Source organism: Trichoderma evansii (assembly GCF_050947405.1).
Source record: "Trichoderma evansii strain SZMC 28006 chromosome Unknown GGI43scaffold_37, whole genome shotgun sequence".
NCBI lineage: Eukaryota > Fungi > Ascomycota > Sordariomycetes > Hypocreales > Hypocreaceae > Trichoderma > Trichoderma evansii.
In genome coordinates this window covers 28,064-44,861 of record NW_028145169.1, presented here as the reverse complement: position 1 = coordinate 44,861, position 16,798 = coordinate 28,064, and the positions used below count along the sequence as shown (strand labels likewise).

Here is a 16,798-nt window from a genome sequence, read left to right as displayed (position 1 = left end):
ATTTACCTACATGTACTCAGTAGGTGCCCATGATGGAACGTGGGTTATTACTGACGTAGAGAGAGCGAGAGCGTCACTGCTGAAAAAAATGGCGAATAAGATTTTCAGGCTGTCGCCAAATGGGCAATTCGACTTTTCTCTGGAATTTGAGAATGTCATATTTGCAACTGTGCCCACAAGCTGTGCGCTGCTTGCAGTGATCCTTGATGGCGTTTGCCGCATGCCATGGCGGCACGGTCGTGGCCAACGTCCACTTCTGAGAGCAGCAATTCAATACATGGTATGGTAATCGTTGTTTCAGTGATTTCTGACCTCCTAGAGACTGATCAGTAATTTTTCTAGACCGTTCTGGCGATACTTACCGTCCTGCATGCGATTTCTCTAGCTTCATATTATCGGCATTCGGATGCCTCTGCCCTACACTCGGCCACCGGCGCTGCAGCTTATGTACTTCGGCTGATTGCTTCCTTTCTCGTCTTTCTCAGCTCTATTCCCCCATTGACAAGTTCTGAACTTCGAACGGACATATATTTGCTGGCAACATGCGTTCCTGATGGCTTTCGCCTTCACACGCTTTGGGTCATGGCCCGGCAGCCGGGCGAACCTATCGGGATCGCTCTTCCTGCGCTACAGGCAGCTGTGGTTGCCGTGAGTGGTGCTGCCTTGATCCTTTTTGAAGTATTCTCGAATTTCAAGGCGCGCGCCTCTAGAAAGCAAGCCGGCCTAGTGCATGTGGATGAGCCAGGAAGTGGCATCTTTAGCATGCTCTTCTTCGGCTGGCTCTGGCCGTTGCTCCGGTACGGACACAAAAACACCATTACCACCAGCGATTTAGAGTCCGTTATCGCTCGCTCCACGGCGACTTTTAAGCTCGGCAGCGATTGTATGTCTACCATAGAGGATGAGAGGAAGTTCATATCCGGAATCGCCCTTCCTTTTCTCGGCGCGGTTATTATCCAAATTCTCAGCGCTAGAGCTACTTTAGCACAGCCGTTCATCGTTCAAGGGATTGTATCCTATTTACAAAGTGAACAAAAAAATCAGTTGGTCTCTAGCTCGTTATTGCCATGGTATTTGAGTACGTTGAAAACTAGAACTCTGTGCCCAAGTCTGCCCATTTCATTCTAACCCCGTCTTCTGGTCAGCTTGCCATCAGCATTCTGGAGGCCCATGGAAGTCATGCGTTTAATCAACTCTCTTTCAAGACGAGATCATTTCTCATACACAGAATGCACTTCGAAGTCTTGGTGGCTTACCTCCCACTGGCGGCTGGAACGTGGTCAGCGACAGAGTCGTTGTTCACGTTTCACAAGTCTCGGTGGCGATTGCTGGCGCAGTGCAATTGTTGGGCATGATCATTCCCAACATTTTTGTGATTGGAATTGGCTCGTATATGCTCTTTTGACTCATCAATCTTGCATTTTTAGGCCCATTAATAGCTACAATTGCCTGCAGTTACTTCCTACTCTACTAACAGGGCCGCTCTCGCGGAGCGAGCACCGTCTGTTACAAGCTACTGAACATCGCATTGCAAGTGTAAAGCATCTTATCTCAGAAGTTAGAAGCCTTCGCTTCAGTAATATGCAGCATACTATAGAAAGTCAGGCGACTGATAACAGGAGGCAAGAGATTGAGGCGGCAGCTACGTTTCGCCGCATCCTTACTATGGTTATTGTTGCAGGTATATTTATATGTCTCATTTCATACACTATATGCTTTGCCATTGACTGTTTCATCCAGCCGTATTTCTCTCGAGCCTTGCTACGTTGGCCGCCTTTAGTGGCTTTTCCCTGTTGCCGCGACATAGCTTAGACAATGGTGTCCTCTTCACTTCCTTGTCTACCATGCAGATTATGCTCACTCCTCTTCTCTCAATCATCCAAATGTTACCAGAATTTGTTAGCTCTCTTGTCAGTTGGAAGCGTCTTGTATCCTATATCAAAATAAACGAAGAAGATCTGCCATCTTCCAAGTCTCCTCAGAGTCTCTCTTTCATTTCTGAAAAATCAGCATCACCACATGATACTTTAATCGAGATGGTGAACCTCACTGCCAAGACCGGAGATACTCTACTGGTAATGGAAGATGTGACTGCTGAGTGGGCATCTGGCTCAGTATTCATTGAGAATGCTAGTTTATCATTGGGGATGGGATGTATGGCAATAGTGACTGGGGCCGCAGGCTCTGGAAAGTCAAGCTTTTTGAAGGCCATCTTGAGGGAAAATACTGTGGTTAAAGGCCGCCTTACAATCGGCGCACATAAATTGTCGCTATGTGATCAAATGCTCTGGTTTTTTCCCGAAATGTCGATCAAGGAAAACATCGTTTTCGGAAAGCCCTTTGATCAATGTCTCTATAACAAAGTTATCGCTTGCTGTTGTTTGGATCGAGACTTAAGGGTGCTTGATGACGGAGACGGCATGAGGCTCAGCATCACCGGCTCACCACTCAGTAGTGGGCAACAGCACCAAGTGTCATTGGCACAAACCCTCTATGATTCTGGAGATCTGTTTTTGTTTGATGATATATTTACTAAACTGGATGCCAAGACAAGAGTCAAGGTTGTTATGAATGTTTTTGGCACAAATGGATTTATTCAAAAGGCAAACACTGCTGCCATTCTCGTTTGTACTGAGCGTATGTTGCCAACATCATTAGCTCGTTTCGGTTTCTCTTTTCTGACGACTATTGTCAGCGCCCGGTATCATCTCATCATTTGTTCGCACCGAATTCTACACGATACAAAACAGCCGCCTCAATGTTGTGGAAAAAAGCGCATTTGTGGAAAATGAGATCCAGGATGCAAGGCACCAAAGCTCCAAGTCGACTAAAACAGCCACAATAACGGAGGTCTCTTCATCCGACAATGTAGAGAGACGGCAGTCTACCCTGACTGAAGAAGAAGAAGCTGTCGTAGATCATTTTTCATTGCGCGAAAGGTCAAAGACTTGGGAAGCCCACTGCATATACTTCAAGTCTTTGGGCTCTCCGATTATTGTGGCCATAGCCGGCGTATTTCTATTTGCTTGGGCTGGTATTGACAGAGCTGGGTGTGAGTATTGAGGGGAATTATGTGATTCTTAACTGCCATTGAGCAAAATACTGACGTGGCTAGATTTCTGGTTGACGCATTGGGCAAGCCGGTATTCGAACCTGAACCATGATATCGAGAATAGTTACTACATCGGAATATATATAGCATTTTCGGTGGCAAGTGTTTTAGCGATCTTTATTTCGGTTTGGTATGCGTCCAGCAACTTTGGTCCGCTGATTGACGCATCTAACTAAAGATACTAGGATCATTTTTATGCGCATCGTCCCTGAAAGTAGCAGCCGCCTCCACCGAGACATGCTTTCGGTTCTAGTCAAGTATTACACTTTAGTTAAATAATCCGCTGTCGATTTTCTAACTTTTTATGCTTACAGAAGCCCCTTTTACACTATTGAACAGCACCAATCCGAAAATCTCAATAGGTATATTCTATAAGCTCTCAGCTGGCAGTTCTGCGTCATACTAACAAGATGGATGTTCACGAATGATATCGAATCCGTCGATCTACATCTTCCACAGTCGCTTCAGAATCTTATAGCCGGTATATAATAATGGCGCGCTCCATTGATAGATGCTTCTGATATAAATCTAGCGATCGCATCCTGCATCGGCCCTATAGTCGTCATCGGCGTCGGCTCACCTCATACAATGATTAGTCTTCCTATCTTTCTCCTATGATCTTCATTCTTCAAAATTTTTATTTAAAGACATCATTTCAGCTTCGCTCGCTCCAAGTTGAGGCACAGGCGCCTATGCTCCAAATGGTGAGCGCTATCCTAGAAGGTCGCGTCACCATTCGCGCTTTCAATCAAAACCAATATAGGGCTCGTCTCATGTCAGATTGTATCAATCGAGCCTTAATAATGGGATATTTGTTTAAGTCGGTGCAGATATGGATTACGTTGATGCTGTGCTTCCTTAATGGATGCTTGGCCAGCGCACTCGCAAGTCTGTTGATCGGTCTTGGTGGGTCAAATAGCGTTACTTGGGGGTGCCTCGCGCTGGTCAATATCATTCGGCTAGGACAAGATGCCATGCTGCTTCTTATGTGGTGGACAAGGTTTGAGACGACTATGGCTTGCATGGGTCGCATCTGCGATTACACTCATCGTACGCCGCAAGAACATGTTCAAATTCCCGAAGCTCCTATTGACTGTATTTGGCCCAAGCATCGCAGAATACAACTCAAAGATTTATCACTTGCTCATCAGTATGTTTTTTCTTTTCTCTTTTCCCTTTGTCTTTTCGTTGTTTAAATCATGGTTTAAGCTAAAGAGCAACTATAGGTCACGCTGCGTTATCAAGGACTTGAGTATCAATATTCCCGCTGGAACTAAAGTGGCGATCCTGGGTAGAACTGGCAGGTAAGACTCACTTAGGATAACGAGTGCAGAGGCATTAATAAACACTAATTGATATTTTCAGTGGTAAAACATCTTTACTGCAGTCTTTCCTTGGACTAATTCGGCGTACAAGCGGCACCCTTGAAGTAGACAGCATCGACATCTGTTCCGTTAGAAGTGATGTGGTGCAATCACGTCTAGTCGGGCACTCGCAGAGATTTGTGGCGGACTCCAGCGCAACTATCAGGAAAAATCTCGATGTTGAATCCAGAATTGCCGATTCCGACATCCAGCACTTGTTGTCTTCCCTTGCCACTCCGCAGATGACTGCAGACATCATGTCCAGACTGGATTCAACATAGAACAAGTGCAATTTCTCAGAGGGATGGCAGCGCATTATAGGCCTCTCTCGAACTTTGCTACGTGATTCGACTGTGTATGTGATGGACGAGCCCACGAGCGGGTATGTATCGAAATTTGGTCTGATTAATACGACCTCCCCGGCGCACTGACTTGATAGAATGGATGAAGTAACATCTCCGCTATGAGGGCTATATTTAACATCTTGTCTAACAAAACTGTTATAAATACGACTCATACACTAGTCGGTATTACTATGTTTGACCAAATTATTGTCATCGACGATGGATGTCTCGTCGAGCAAGGTTCGCCAGCACCCTTGCTAACCGACGAAAGCAGCATGTTGAGTCAGCTCCTTCACGCAGAGTAGATGCCTTCGTTTATTTTCTTCTCTTTCTTCTCTTTACTCTCTTTCAACCTCCTTCGTCTTTGTAATATTTTCATTTGTTTCTATTTCATTCAATATGTGCTAGAGTATCACTGGTTTTTTTGGTGACAACTTCTGATAGTAGGACAATAACTTACTAGCTGCATAAAATTTCTGTCCGCTATTTAAGGTAAAAATGCCTCCAACCGTTCCCAATGATGGTACACATGACTAGGAGCTAAGGGAACTGACTGTACATAAAGACTTGCATCTATTCCGGCCAAGAAGAGCTGATCAATATCAGGCTTCTCACCTTAAGAGACAGCTAACGGCCACGTTATGCTGGGAATTTTACGACTGCACGGCTGTCTGTTTCTCCACACTTTGCTAAGAGCCATGATTACATTACTCTTTATTGTTAAGTCAGTCATTAATACCCCTCGAATCATAAACAACAACCCAAGTTAAGACTTTCCATGTTCAGTAAGCGCTAATCCAATAATAGAGTCTAGATCACGGACCCTCAACCTGTCGAAAATAGAAATATCTAGGGTCTATCGGGTCCATCTCTCTTTTTTTTGTCACGCCTTGATGCTGCTACCCTACCCATGCACTTGTCAGGAGCCACCTCAAAATCCTCCACCAGCCCGTGTTTTTTTAGTCCTAGTCAGCTCAGGCAGAAAATGCAAAGACGCGTAGCAAATCAGCTTTTGTCTACGTCAACTGCTACTACTAATCATGTTTACTCATGCCCTCCCCCTTGCACCAAACCAGATCATACTTGCAGGCAAACTGCATTGCATCGCAACTAATAATACTACTAATAACTAAGAATAATGATAATAATACTAATAGACACAACGTAGTTGCGCTCTTGTGGCTTGGCGATTGAGGGCCTAAGTGTGCCTAAGTGTATTTTCCCACAACTACCTTTTCCAAGGCATGCCCACGTTGGTTTTCACAACGGCTCACCGAGCCTTCCTCCCAAGTTCTGAACTCGCCATTCCACGCCACTAAGCCCTGTCCGTGCCTTTTTACCCCAACCTAGCGAGACCGATTCCAGCCTTCCAAAACGTGTGAGAGACTCTGCTTTTCTTTTGCTTCTTTCAGCACCCCCTCGATCCACAATAAGCTGTGTCCCCAAGCTAAAAGCTGCGCTAGACGTACTGCTAGTTGAAATTCTCTCAAATTTAGCCCGCCAACTCTTTTTGTGCTCCAGGGGAAGCGCGATATTAAACAGGGTCGAAGGCATTGCGCGATGCCTGCATTCGGGAAGTGAAGCACAGATGGAGCCAATTGGGCTGAGCAAGGAGTTGAGATTCATTCGGCTAGAGTGTTGTTGGACTAATGATTTAGTTTATAAGCATATGAACATAAGATGCGACCTGCATAGCATAGGGATGTGTGAATATATATACGCCGCCAAACCCGAGATTCACCAAAGAGAATATTCGCATTCAGCACCAGCCACTCGCTCCAACTCGTGCTATCAAGGAACAAACACATACGCTCACTTATTTTTACCAACTTGATATATACTCCTTCGTCGGTGGAAGTAATTATACGCAACACACACAATCTAATTCCTACCGTCAACATGCATTCCAACACCGCCATCCTCGCCCTCGTTGCCTCTGCTTCGGCCGTCGACTTGCTTCCCCGAGCCACTCCCAACGCCAAGTGTGCCACTGAAGTTCTGAGCCTGGTCGCGAACCTCCCTACGGCCGCTCCTGCGCTCGCCTCCGCGCTCATCGCACACCCTCCAACCGACTCATGCAAGGTCGACCTCCCCTCAAGCCTCAGCGCCGACTACTCATCCTACACTGATCAGCTCGTCTCTTGGTACACCAGCAACTCGGCTGAGATCTTTTCCCTCGCCTCCGACTGCTCCGTTGGCTCTCTCACCAACATCATCCCCAGCTGCAGCAGCACTGCCGCTCCCGCCGCTGCTCCGACCGGAAAGGGCGGTAACTCTACCGTTCCTACTGCCCCTAGTGCCCCCAAGTCTACCAAGAGCAGTACGGCTGGCAGTGCTCGCGAGACTGGAATGGGCTTTGCTGCCCTGGCCGCTGCTGGTCTGGCTGCTATTCTGTAAACGAGCGGTTTATTATGAAATTATACACACTGGATATTTTTCAATCTGATGGAATGGGATATATCTGATCCATGCTTGTTGCTGCGTACGGATATGGTCTTCAAAGTAGATTAATTAATTATTTTAATTAGTAAGTAAAACTGACCACGAGAATCCGTCGTCAATTCCGATAAGTTTTGTCTTTTTTTCTTTCTCCCAATTGAAACTAAAATTCGCTTGTAAAGGGGTTACCGTTATTGTACGGGAATTGACTTCCTACCGTGAGACGTTCCTGCCTTGAGAAGTGGTGCAAGCGTTAGTCAAAGTCGGGCATGGTTAGAAAATGGCGGTCCGAGTGTCTCTACGCGTACAGAATACAAATCGTTCTGCAAGGTAATAAGCACACGTTGCAACTCCTGTCAAGTTATTATGCGAAATACCTAAGCACTAAACAAATACGAGCAACTTACTATTATTAAGTAATACACGTAGGCAGCAGAATAACAGTTACACGTGCTCAGCACAATATCCAAACGCTCACGGCTTCATTAGCTTTTAAAATGAAAAATGACCGTAAGAGCAAAATATTCTCAAAAATGAAACAAAAAGCCAAGAGTCTATTACTTCAAAAGCAAACAAAAACCCAAAATGAATTTCTTTTAAAATCAAGACCTCAAACTATGATATATTTATACTACATCAATGACATATATTTCATTGCCCTCGTCATCTTCCTCGACAGTCGAAAATGCGTCAAGACGTCTTTGCTCAATACAATTTGCAAATGCTAATGATTCTATAAAAGAGCTCTCGAAAGTGAAAAACGACCCTATCCGCCTATACTGTCCGGTTGCCTGAGCTGTAGACTCTAGAAGTATTCCATGATTTTCATCTACAACTAAAACATACACAGGAATGGTCTGAGCTTTGTTGGCGGTGTCAGGATTGTCGATCTTCAAGTAAACTTCGTCAAATTTTTGTTCTCCGAATCTGGCCTTGTAATAAACGTCGGGCGAGTTTCCAATTGGCTCAAGAACTGCCTGGAGAAGGTGGCTGCAGCGAAGGTGAATCAAAGAGCTTTTGATGTCCCGAAAGGTATTCTTTGTGAAGTATTCCACTTGTAGATCATGAAGTGTAATATGTGTGGGTGAGTTGGGTTTACCATCAAACCAAATTAACGGGAGGCTCACACGACCAGTACCAGAGGCCCATGACCAAGAAGGGCTTGATGTATTGGGAATGGGCCTGAATTCTTCGGAAGGAGACCAAGCCAGCTGCCTCTCGATCCGTTCCTTCCACATTCCGGCGACATATTGGTCGTTCGTAGTCACTTGTATAGATCTTGCGAGACCTTCTATAGCAATGAGTCTGTCACTGGATTGCGTGAGATGGGCTCCTGAGTACTGACTAACAAGGTTGTCCCAATTGGATCGGTCTATGCCTCTTCGTTTGAGCTCATAGGGGCAAAAGTCGGTCGCCCTTCTTGGGTACCCACCAGGGCAGGTCTCACATGCTGACTCTCCGTCGCATTCCCAGAATACTTGCTTAGTGGTAAAGTGAAGAGTCCGTCTTGACAGGTAGCGCTCTTGTACAACCCAACCGCGGTTATTCAATACGTCCATCTGCGGATTTATCAAAGGCGATGGCAGAAAGTCATATATCAAGTTATCTTTTCCAAGGTGCGGCCGTATTTGAACTGCCCAGTCTTTTGGCCGGTCAAAAAAGCACCCAACGCTGCCGTCTTCAGCAGAAGTAGCTGCAATATTTAAATCACATTGCCCATATATCTGGGCCATCAAAGCTGACTGTAGTGCCCAGTCCTCTGGGCTGTCCTGGATTATGCATAAAGAGTCTATCCATAAGTACGGAAGATCAAGATATCTGCAAATGTCAATAGCATCGCGGAAAGTTTTTGTTAGAGCTTCCGATGGAATTCGTTTTCGAAATTTATTGATATTGTCTTTTTTGAGGGTCATAAAATCAAGGGAGCCCCAGCGGTGGCTAAGGGCTGCATAAGGGCTATTAGGGCTCAGCTCCTCAGGGAGACAAAGCCGAGGGTCTCCGTTGGAGACTGCAATAAGTCGTGCAGCAGTAGGGCTAGCCTCAGCTAAATTTGCATGTGGAAGGCCACATTTAATATGCGAACCCCGGCAAATTTGGAACCAGATTCTACAGATTGCTAAAGCATCCCGAGTGTTTGGCAATGCAGAATCGTAATCTAGACCTATTAATTGAATAGAAAGTTTCAGCGATAGCCGTCACAACAGATAGAGTATCATACTCTGTGAGCCTGCCACAAATGATTCTGTACCAGCCGTGAAACAATAATGATCCTCTGGATCACAATGTTCCAGATGGGTGACTCCTGGAGTTGGATCGCCATCAATCCAAGGAATCGCCACATTCCACGAAAAGGAAGACCCAGAGGCATGTAGCGATGCAGTTTTCATCATTTTATGAGACTTGTCTCTGTCTTTCAGCTGAATTCGGAACTCGCGGAGAAACATTGAACAGATCCCACATCCATTCTCGGCGGATAATTTCACAGCTGCGTAGGTTTCGTAATATTTGCTGTCAAAGCCGCTACCTGTTGCTTGGACATTCGAGTTAAGCTGTATCACGCGTCGACAAAGTTTGCAGATCTCTGATGGAGCCCGGTATTTTAACAAAGGTATTGAACCATGGGGAAGATCCAGTTTCTTTACCGATGCATTGTCGGCTCGATCAAAGAAACTCCACCCAATTGCCGGCTCTGAGAGGTCTGAGCTCTCTGAGCTCTCTGATTCGTATTGCTCATCAGGATATGGCTCGGAATTATGATTGGAATCCATAAGAAAACTGCGGCACTAAGGGATAGATAGGCCAGGAGAATGTAAACCTCCAGTGATCTCAAGGTAGCCAGCAAGGTGGTTATTTGTTGCTGGGTATAAAATTTTGGTGGAAATTTCGGCTTTAGTATTATAGCCTAATTACATAGCAGCAGGGTTGCCAAATTAATTAGTAATCTTTCGTTATTCGTCTCGCTACTACGATTAATTTCATATTTCTTTAACAAAAGACGAAATTACTGTAATTAGGTAGTTTTATAACAGTTGATGTGCTTGTGTTCTGAGCGTAGATCTGTCGTGACCAGTTATATTAAATATGATAAATAGCGGTGGCAAACCATGTATAGATAGCTATTAACATTTTTGGCAGCTTTGGCCCTTGGTTCCACGACAAATCCAGGCATATTTAGAGGGATGCTGGTTACCCTTTTGCCAATTAGTGAACATGTTATTGGTGATAAATTTAGCGAAAAGTTATTATCCACACCACATTTCTGTTATGTCCCAAATTTTACTACTGAATGGGAATAACTATAGGTACTTGAATGTAATAGGTAATTTCACATTCTTTACATTAAAAAGAGGCATATAATATAAAAATGTTTTATCTTGTATTTTATATATTATGAAGCTTGGAATATTAAATTTTAAATGTAAATATTCTTCAATAGAAAACGCTATTTATGCTACTAACTAAAATGTAAACCAAGTACTGACTGATAGATAAAAGTGCTTTGTCATCCGCTTTCTTACTCAGTCATTTCAGTAACGGGTACTTCCTTCTTCCATGGTCTTACCATAGTGTAGGTAAGTACTTGTAGTGCTGGATAACATAAATGAGGTGCTGGATAACTTTTCCCTAAATTTAACTGCCTAGCTTATAAGAATCGTTTACCGTGGCTAAGCTGTAATCAAGGCGGGCGGAATGGTCTGAGCTCAGAGGCCATGGCTCTGACACAGTATCATGCACCCTCCAGTTACTGTTCCCGAGTAATGCAATCCCCCATTATATAGGTATGTATATATATTATGTGAGGGCCAAAGTAGTCAACAGTGCAAACGTACCGATAACGGTGCTTGTGACAGGTGTCTCGAGGTACCTCAGAATACGCGCTTTCTATGTTTACACGCTGACCTTCCTGTAACCCAGTTTCCTGACGCCTTTATAGCTAGGCTTTTCGTGAAACTGAGAGCTGATACTACGCGAGATCAGCGTCGCGATATTAAGCTGATGTACCGGCTGGGTTACACACAAAATGCGATCGGTCTTGGACTACACCTCTCACGCAACCAAGTGCAATACGCTATTGCCCACGATGAGACTCCGCAAAAGCGATCCGGCCGGCCTAGCAAGTTAACTCAAGCCCACCTAGACCAATTGGTGGCGTTTGTCTCAGACAGCAGAGAGAACCGGCTAATGCCATACAAGAAGATTCCAGAAGCTTTAGGCTGGGAAGATATAGGGGAATACGCAATCCGTCACGCGTTCCGGAAGCTAGGTTACCATCGCTGCGTTGCCCGAACCAAGCCACCTATCAGTGAGAAAAATCGCGTTGCCCGGCTGGCTTGGGCGCAAGAACATCGCGACTGGACTCTCGCACAATGGGCAACGGTCTTGTGGTCTGACGAGACCTGGGTTAATCCAGGGCATCACTCACGGGTCTGGGTGACAAGAAAGGTCGGCGAAGAGCTTGATCCAATGTGTATCGTAGAGCAAATCTGAAGGAAGATGGGCTAGATGTTCTGGGTTTGTTTTTCTGGCGTTAGAGGCAAAGGACCTTCTGTATTCTAGGAAAAGGAATGGGACAGCATTACAGGCGCCGGATACCGCGAGAGAATTGTGCCTCTAATCCACGGCTGGATACGACTCAACCCGGGCCACAAGCTCATGCAAGATAACGCGTCTCCTCACGTCAATAAAGATACTATCCAAGAGCTGAAAGATTGCGGCGTCTGCTACATCAAAGACTGGCCCGCCAACAGCCCTGACCTCAATCCTATAGAACACGTGTGGAACTGGATGAAGGACTGGATTCAAAAGCATTACCTGCAGGAGTTAATAGTTACGATCAATTACGGGTTGTTATGCAAGAGGCCTGGGACGCGGTGCCTATAGAATTCTTACACAATCTCATAGCTTCTATGCCAGCCCGTTGCGAGGCTGTAATCGCCGCAAACGGGCTACACACAAAATACTAGGCGTTTTTGTCCCTCTATACCTAAAGAAAACTAGCTCAGATACATCAGACCTCCCTGCCTAAGCCCTTGTCAGAATCCCTGTCGATACCTCTATGCTGATGCCTACATACCGCTATATACCAGCAGCATAACGACACAGACCATTCAGATAGGTAATATTTGCCGTAGCACTTGACGTGTACAAAATAATGCGTCGAGTTTGGCCACTGTACCAGAACACTGTCTTTATCCTCTACATAAAGACTTGGCCGCGCTCTATGTTGTCGGAAATGACTGTACTATATGCTGCTTATATCCAATTACGGATCTACCCGGCCAGGCACGAAACCCTCCATGAAACCCTGGGGCGCACACATTGAACCCCAAAACCATTGTAATGCTGCTCAAAAGTCGGGGAAGAACCGAGACTAGAGGGGCTGAATGGTCAAGGCGACAACATAAACCACGTGGGGGGATAGATTAGATATCCATTAAAAGTTAACGAGCTCCCCAATCACATACTAAAAATATTATAAACGATCGTTAACTATTTCTTTCTTTGTTTCTTTTTTTATTCCTCTTGGTACCTCATTGGCAGTGCTGGTTATTATCACTTATAGTCAGTTCGGCATATGGCTTAGTTATTTAACAGCAAATAACGAACTGTGTCTTTTTATCTAAACATGGGGATATGCCGATCCAGAGTGTTGTAGTATGTACTTCTACGGTAGCTTTGCAATATGTTCTAACAACAGCACGGACCAATTCCCCAGATTCTGACCCTAATAAAACCCTTGGCCTAGTGAAAAGGGAGCCAATTTAAATCGTTATAGTATATAACGCTCCTTATTCCCCAACTACCCCGCAATAATTCTGCGGTCGGCAATCCGGCAGTGGTATTATGTACTATATCCCCGGCCTTATTTCGGAGACCTTTGTAAATTTGCTGTGCACGATCCCTGAATTGGCTCTGGAATCGGACAAACTCATGTTCAAAACATCCACTAATGAGATCTCTCCTTCTGCATATATCCTAGTGGCTAGAGTGCCAACCGCAGATATTTTACTAAACAACTAGGCCTAGTACCTTGCAACCTGGGGTATACTGGCAAGCTAAAGTGCTGTCGAACTATGTATGCTGTAGCTTGTAAGAAAAGAGTAGCGCCGCGGAAGCTCGCCTATAACTGCTCGCAACAGTTACTATTTATCTGCACATACCCTACTTGTCGGCCTGAATATATTATTTCGGCGTGTTTATGAACAGCATCGGTCCGATTACCATGGATGGTATTGAAAAGCAGATGTGTAAATCATGGTTGGACTCCTGGATTCCTGGACTCCTGTTTGCACTTCGTAGAAGCTGACAGCCAGGGTAGCATTACTTGCACGGCTGTTCGGCATGTAACCATACCTTCGGTGGAATTACCCTATTATTCAAGGGTATATATTCAGCTGGTGTCTCGGATGTGAGGACAAGTTTTCGGTAGCAGCAGTGCCAAGTCTCTTCCTCTTGGCACAATCTACTGATAGCCGGGTCTCAGTCATGTTGCCAAAATCCATCGTCGCCGTTGGCACTCTCCTGACGGGTGTTGCCTCTGGCCAAGCGACCTCCCCGCCCAAGTATCCTTCACCATGGATCAATGCGGATTTTAACTGGGAAGATCCTTCCCCCGTTCCAACCAACGGTCGAACTTGGGCGCAGGCCTATGATAAGGCTGTCCACTTTGTTAGCCAACTCACTCTTCTGGAGAAGGTTAACCTCACGACTGGTGTAGGATGGGAGGGTGGAAGGTGCGTAGGAAATACTGGATCAATTCCTCGACTTGGATTTCCAGGTCTATGCAACCAAGATTCGCCTCTCGGTGTTCGTGACAGTAAGACTAGCCCCTCTCCAATTGGCCTATGTGAGAACAATTCTAAGATGACTTGGTTTAGCGGACGAAAACTCCGCTTTCCCAGCCGGAGTCAATGCGGCGTCAACCTGGAGCCGGAGCCTGATGTACGCGCGAGGTGCGGCTATGGGAGCTGAGCACCGGGGAAAAGGCGTCGACACTCAATTGGGACCTGTAGCAGGACCCATTGGCCGTACGCCTGAGGGTGGTCGAAATTGGGAAGGCTTTAGCCCTGACCCTGTGCTTACGGGGGTTGGTATGGCTCAGACAGTTCAGGGAATTCAAGACTCTGGTGTAATTGCCTGTGCAAAGCATTTCATTGGTAACGAGCAAGAACATTATCGTCAAGGTGGCGCTTCCCCAAAATCGAACGGGCAGAGCAACGCGCAAGCGGAATCCTCCAACATTGATGACGTTACACTACATGAGCTATATCTCTGGTCAGAAAAATCCCCATGAATACTGTTGAACAGTTGCTGACTTTTTCTATTCTTTCCAGGCCCTTTGCGGATGCGGTTCGTGCTGGAGTAGGATCCATCATGTGCTCATACAACCAGGTCAATAACAGTTATGCATGCCAAAACAGCTATATGCTGAATTACATTCTTAAAGAGGAACTGGATTTCCAGGGTTTTGGTAAGTTGCGCCAATGCTTTCTAACAACACAAAACCTTACACATCTTAGTCATGAGCGATTGGTGGGCACAACAGTCTGGTGTTGCCAGCGCCTTGGCGGGCCTTGACATGACCATGGCTGGAGATCAGGGTCTCGCGTCTGGCAATACTTACTGGGGAAGCAATCTTACTGCCGCCGTTATTAATGGAACCATTCCCCAGTGGAGACTCGATGACATGGCTGTGCGAATTATGACTTCTTATTACAAGATTGGTCGTGACGTTACCAAAATCCCTGTCAATTTCGACTCCTGGAGTTTGGAGACCACTGGGCCCATGTATGCACAGGATCCAAACAGCAAAATGACGACCATCAACCAGCATGTCAATGTGCAAGCCGATCATAAGAGTCTCATTCGCCAGATTGGTGCTTCTTCAACGGTCCTTCTCAAGAATACTAAGAAGGCGCTCCCCTTGAAGAAACCCAAGAGCATTGCCGTCATTGGGAACGACGCCCATGATAACCCAGCTGGCCCCAATGCATGCAGTGACCGAGGCTGCCAAAACGTCCCGAATGGCTATCCCATCTGGACCCTCGCTATGGGCTGGGGAAGTGGCACTGCCAACTTCCCATACTTGATCAGTCCCGTTACTGCTCTTGCCGCCCAGGCCCAGCAGGACAAGACCAGCTTCAGGAACGTGAGCGATAACTTTGATACAAACGCTATCATCAAGGCAGCTTCGGGTGTTGATGCTGCTATTGTTTTTGTCAACGCTGATAGCGGTGAAGGCTATATCACTGTCGACGGCAATCAGGGTGATCGAAACAACCTCACCGCCTGGGGCAATGGCGACGCAGTGGTCTCATTGGTTGCACAACATAACCCAAATACCATTGTTGTCATGCACACTGTAGGACCCATCATTGTGGAGGCCTATAAGAATAACCCCAATGTGACTGCCATTCTCTGGGCTGGTCTTCCTGGCCAAGAGTCCGGTAACTCCATCACCGACGTTCTGTATGGCAAGGTCAACCCTCAGGCAAAGTCTGTTTTTACCTGGGGCAAGCAACGCACTGACTGGAGTACTGATGTCATTTACACAACTGCCGAAGATCCCGTGCAGATCCCGTATACCGAGGGAACCTTCATTGACTATCGTCATTTTGATGCCGCTGGTATTGAACCAAGCTACGAGTTCGGCTTTGGCCTCAGTTACACCACGTTCACCTATTCTGATCTTAAGGTTACTAAACATAGAGCCCCCAAGTATACTCCCAATACGGGCAAGACGCCATTTGCACCCACATTTGGGGATATCAACAAGAATCCTGCAGCAAACGAGTTCCCCAAGAACATTGATCCAATTCACCTCTACGTCTATCCATATCTTGAAGGCCCCGTTCCTGAAGGACAACCCGAAGACGTCCCTGCAGGATCTCAGGATGGATCGCCTCAGAAGGTTGCCCCGGCTGGTGGTGCTCCTGGCGGAAACCCTGGCTTGTACGATGTTCTCTATACTATTACGGCCCAAATCGAAAACACTGGAAAATTGACGGGTACCGAAATTCCGCAACTAGTGAGTATTTTGAAAGCCATCAATATCTGAGCATATAAAATTGCTAACTCATTATCTTAGTATGTGAGCCTCGGTGGTCCAACTGATCCCGTCCGTGTTCTGCGAGGATTTGACGATATTGAGATCCTTCCTGGCCGATCTGCAACTGTCACTTTCCAGTTGACCAGACGTGATCTAAGTAACTGGGACTCGGCAAGCCAGAACTGGGTTATCTCTAACTATGCCAAGACTGTGTATGTGGGAAGCTCTTCAAGGACTTTACCCCTGAGCCAGATTCTTCCGTAGACATCGTAAGGCCTCAAAGATATTAAAGGGTAGCAGTTGCATAGTCATAGGAGAGGCACCGGAGGTGTCTGGGTGGGGCCAGAACTTAATCCAATTCCAGCAGTCTTCAAGAACAAAATTTATCTATAATCCTAAGGCAGTTATCTAAATTACTTCTAAAAATATAATAATTCCCAGAGGTTATCCGCCCAAGCCCATCCAAGAATTTGATAAGAGTGGGGCAATA

General features: G+C 45.9%; 5 protein-coding genes across 5 annotated transcripts; 4 read left to right on the top strand and 1 right to left on the bottom strand.

The window, feature by feature from the left end:
* Positions 1-88: 88 nt before the first annotated feature.
* GGI43DRAFT_426439 (ABC multidrug transporter) lies at positions 89-5,125 on the top strand (the record flags this gene model as incomplete). Its single annotated transcript, XM_083208650.1, has 14 exons — positions 89-280; positions 343-1,047; positions 1,229-1,372; positions 1,456-1,681; positions 1,741-2,637; positions 2,696-3,052; positions 3,116-3,248; positions 3,523-3,593; positions 3,645-3,673; positions 3,709-4,262; positions 4,339-4,416; positions 4,529-4,655; positions 4,758-4,858; positions 4,927-5,125. 14 exons carry the CDS (start codon positions 89-91, stop codon positions 5,123-5,125), a joined length of 3,813 nt encoding a protein of 1,270 aa, XP_083055357.1.
* A 132-nt stretch (positions 5,126-5,257) lies between these two features.
* GGI43DRAFT_277815 (uncharacterized protein) lies at positions 5,258-5,951 on the top strand. The gene is made up of 3 exons (XM_083201184.1): positions 5,258-5,312; positions 5,386-5,544; positions 5,635-5,951. The coding sequence occupies exons 2-3, from the start codon at positions 5,462-5,464 to the stop codon at positions 5,819-5,821; spliced, it is 270 nt and encodes an 89-aa protein (XP_083055356.1). The 5' UTR covers positions 5,258-5,312; positions 5,386-5,461; the 3' UTR covers positions 5,822-5,951.
* A 768-nt stretch (positions 5,952-6,719) lies between these two features.
* Positions 6,720-7,217, top strand: GGI43DRAFT_388737 (uncharacterized protein; the record flags this gene model as incomplete). Its single annotated transcript, XM_083204102.1, has 1 exon — positions 6,720-7,217. One exon carries the CDS (start codon positions 6,720-6,722, stop codon positions 7,215-7,217), a length of 498 nt encoding a protein of 165 aa, XP_083055355.1.
* Positions 7,218-7,885: 668 nt separating this feature from the next.
* GGI43DRAFT_431904 (HET domain-containing protein) lies at positions 7,886-10,095 on the bottom strand (the record flags this gene model as incomplete). The annotated part of the gene is made up of 2 exons (XM_083209488.1): positions 9,478-10,095; positions 7,886-9,420 (listed from the first exon to the last, which is right to left on the bottom strand). The coding sequence occupies exons 1-2, from the start codon at positions 10,025-10,027 to the stop codon at positions 7,886-7,888; spliced, it is 2,085 nt and encodes a 694-aa protein (XP_083055354.1). The 5' UTR covers positions 10,028-10,095.
* A 3,650-nt stretch (positions 10,096-13,745) lies between these two features.
* Positions 13,746-16,572, top strand: GGI43DRAFT_426437 (beta-glucosidase; the record flags this gene model as incomplete). Its single annotated transcript, XM_083208649.1, has 5 exons — positions 13,746-14,076; positions 14,138-14,534; positions 14,594-14,730; positions 14,780-16,287; positions 16,348-16,572. The coding sequence occupies 5 exons, from the start codon at positions 13,746-13,748 to the stop codon at positions 16,570-16,572; spliced, it is 2,598 nt and encodes an 865-aa protein (XP_083055353.1).
* Positions 16,573-16,798: the final 226 nt, after the last annotated feature.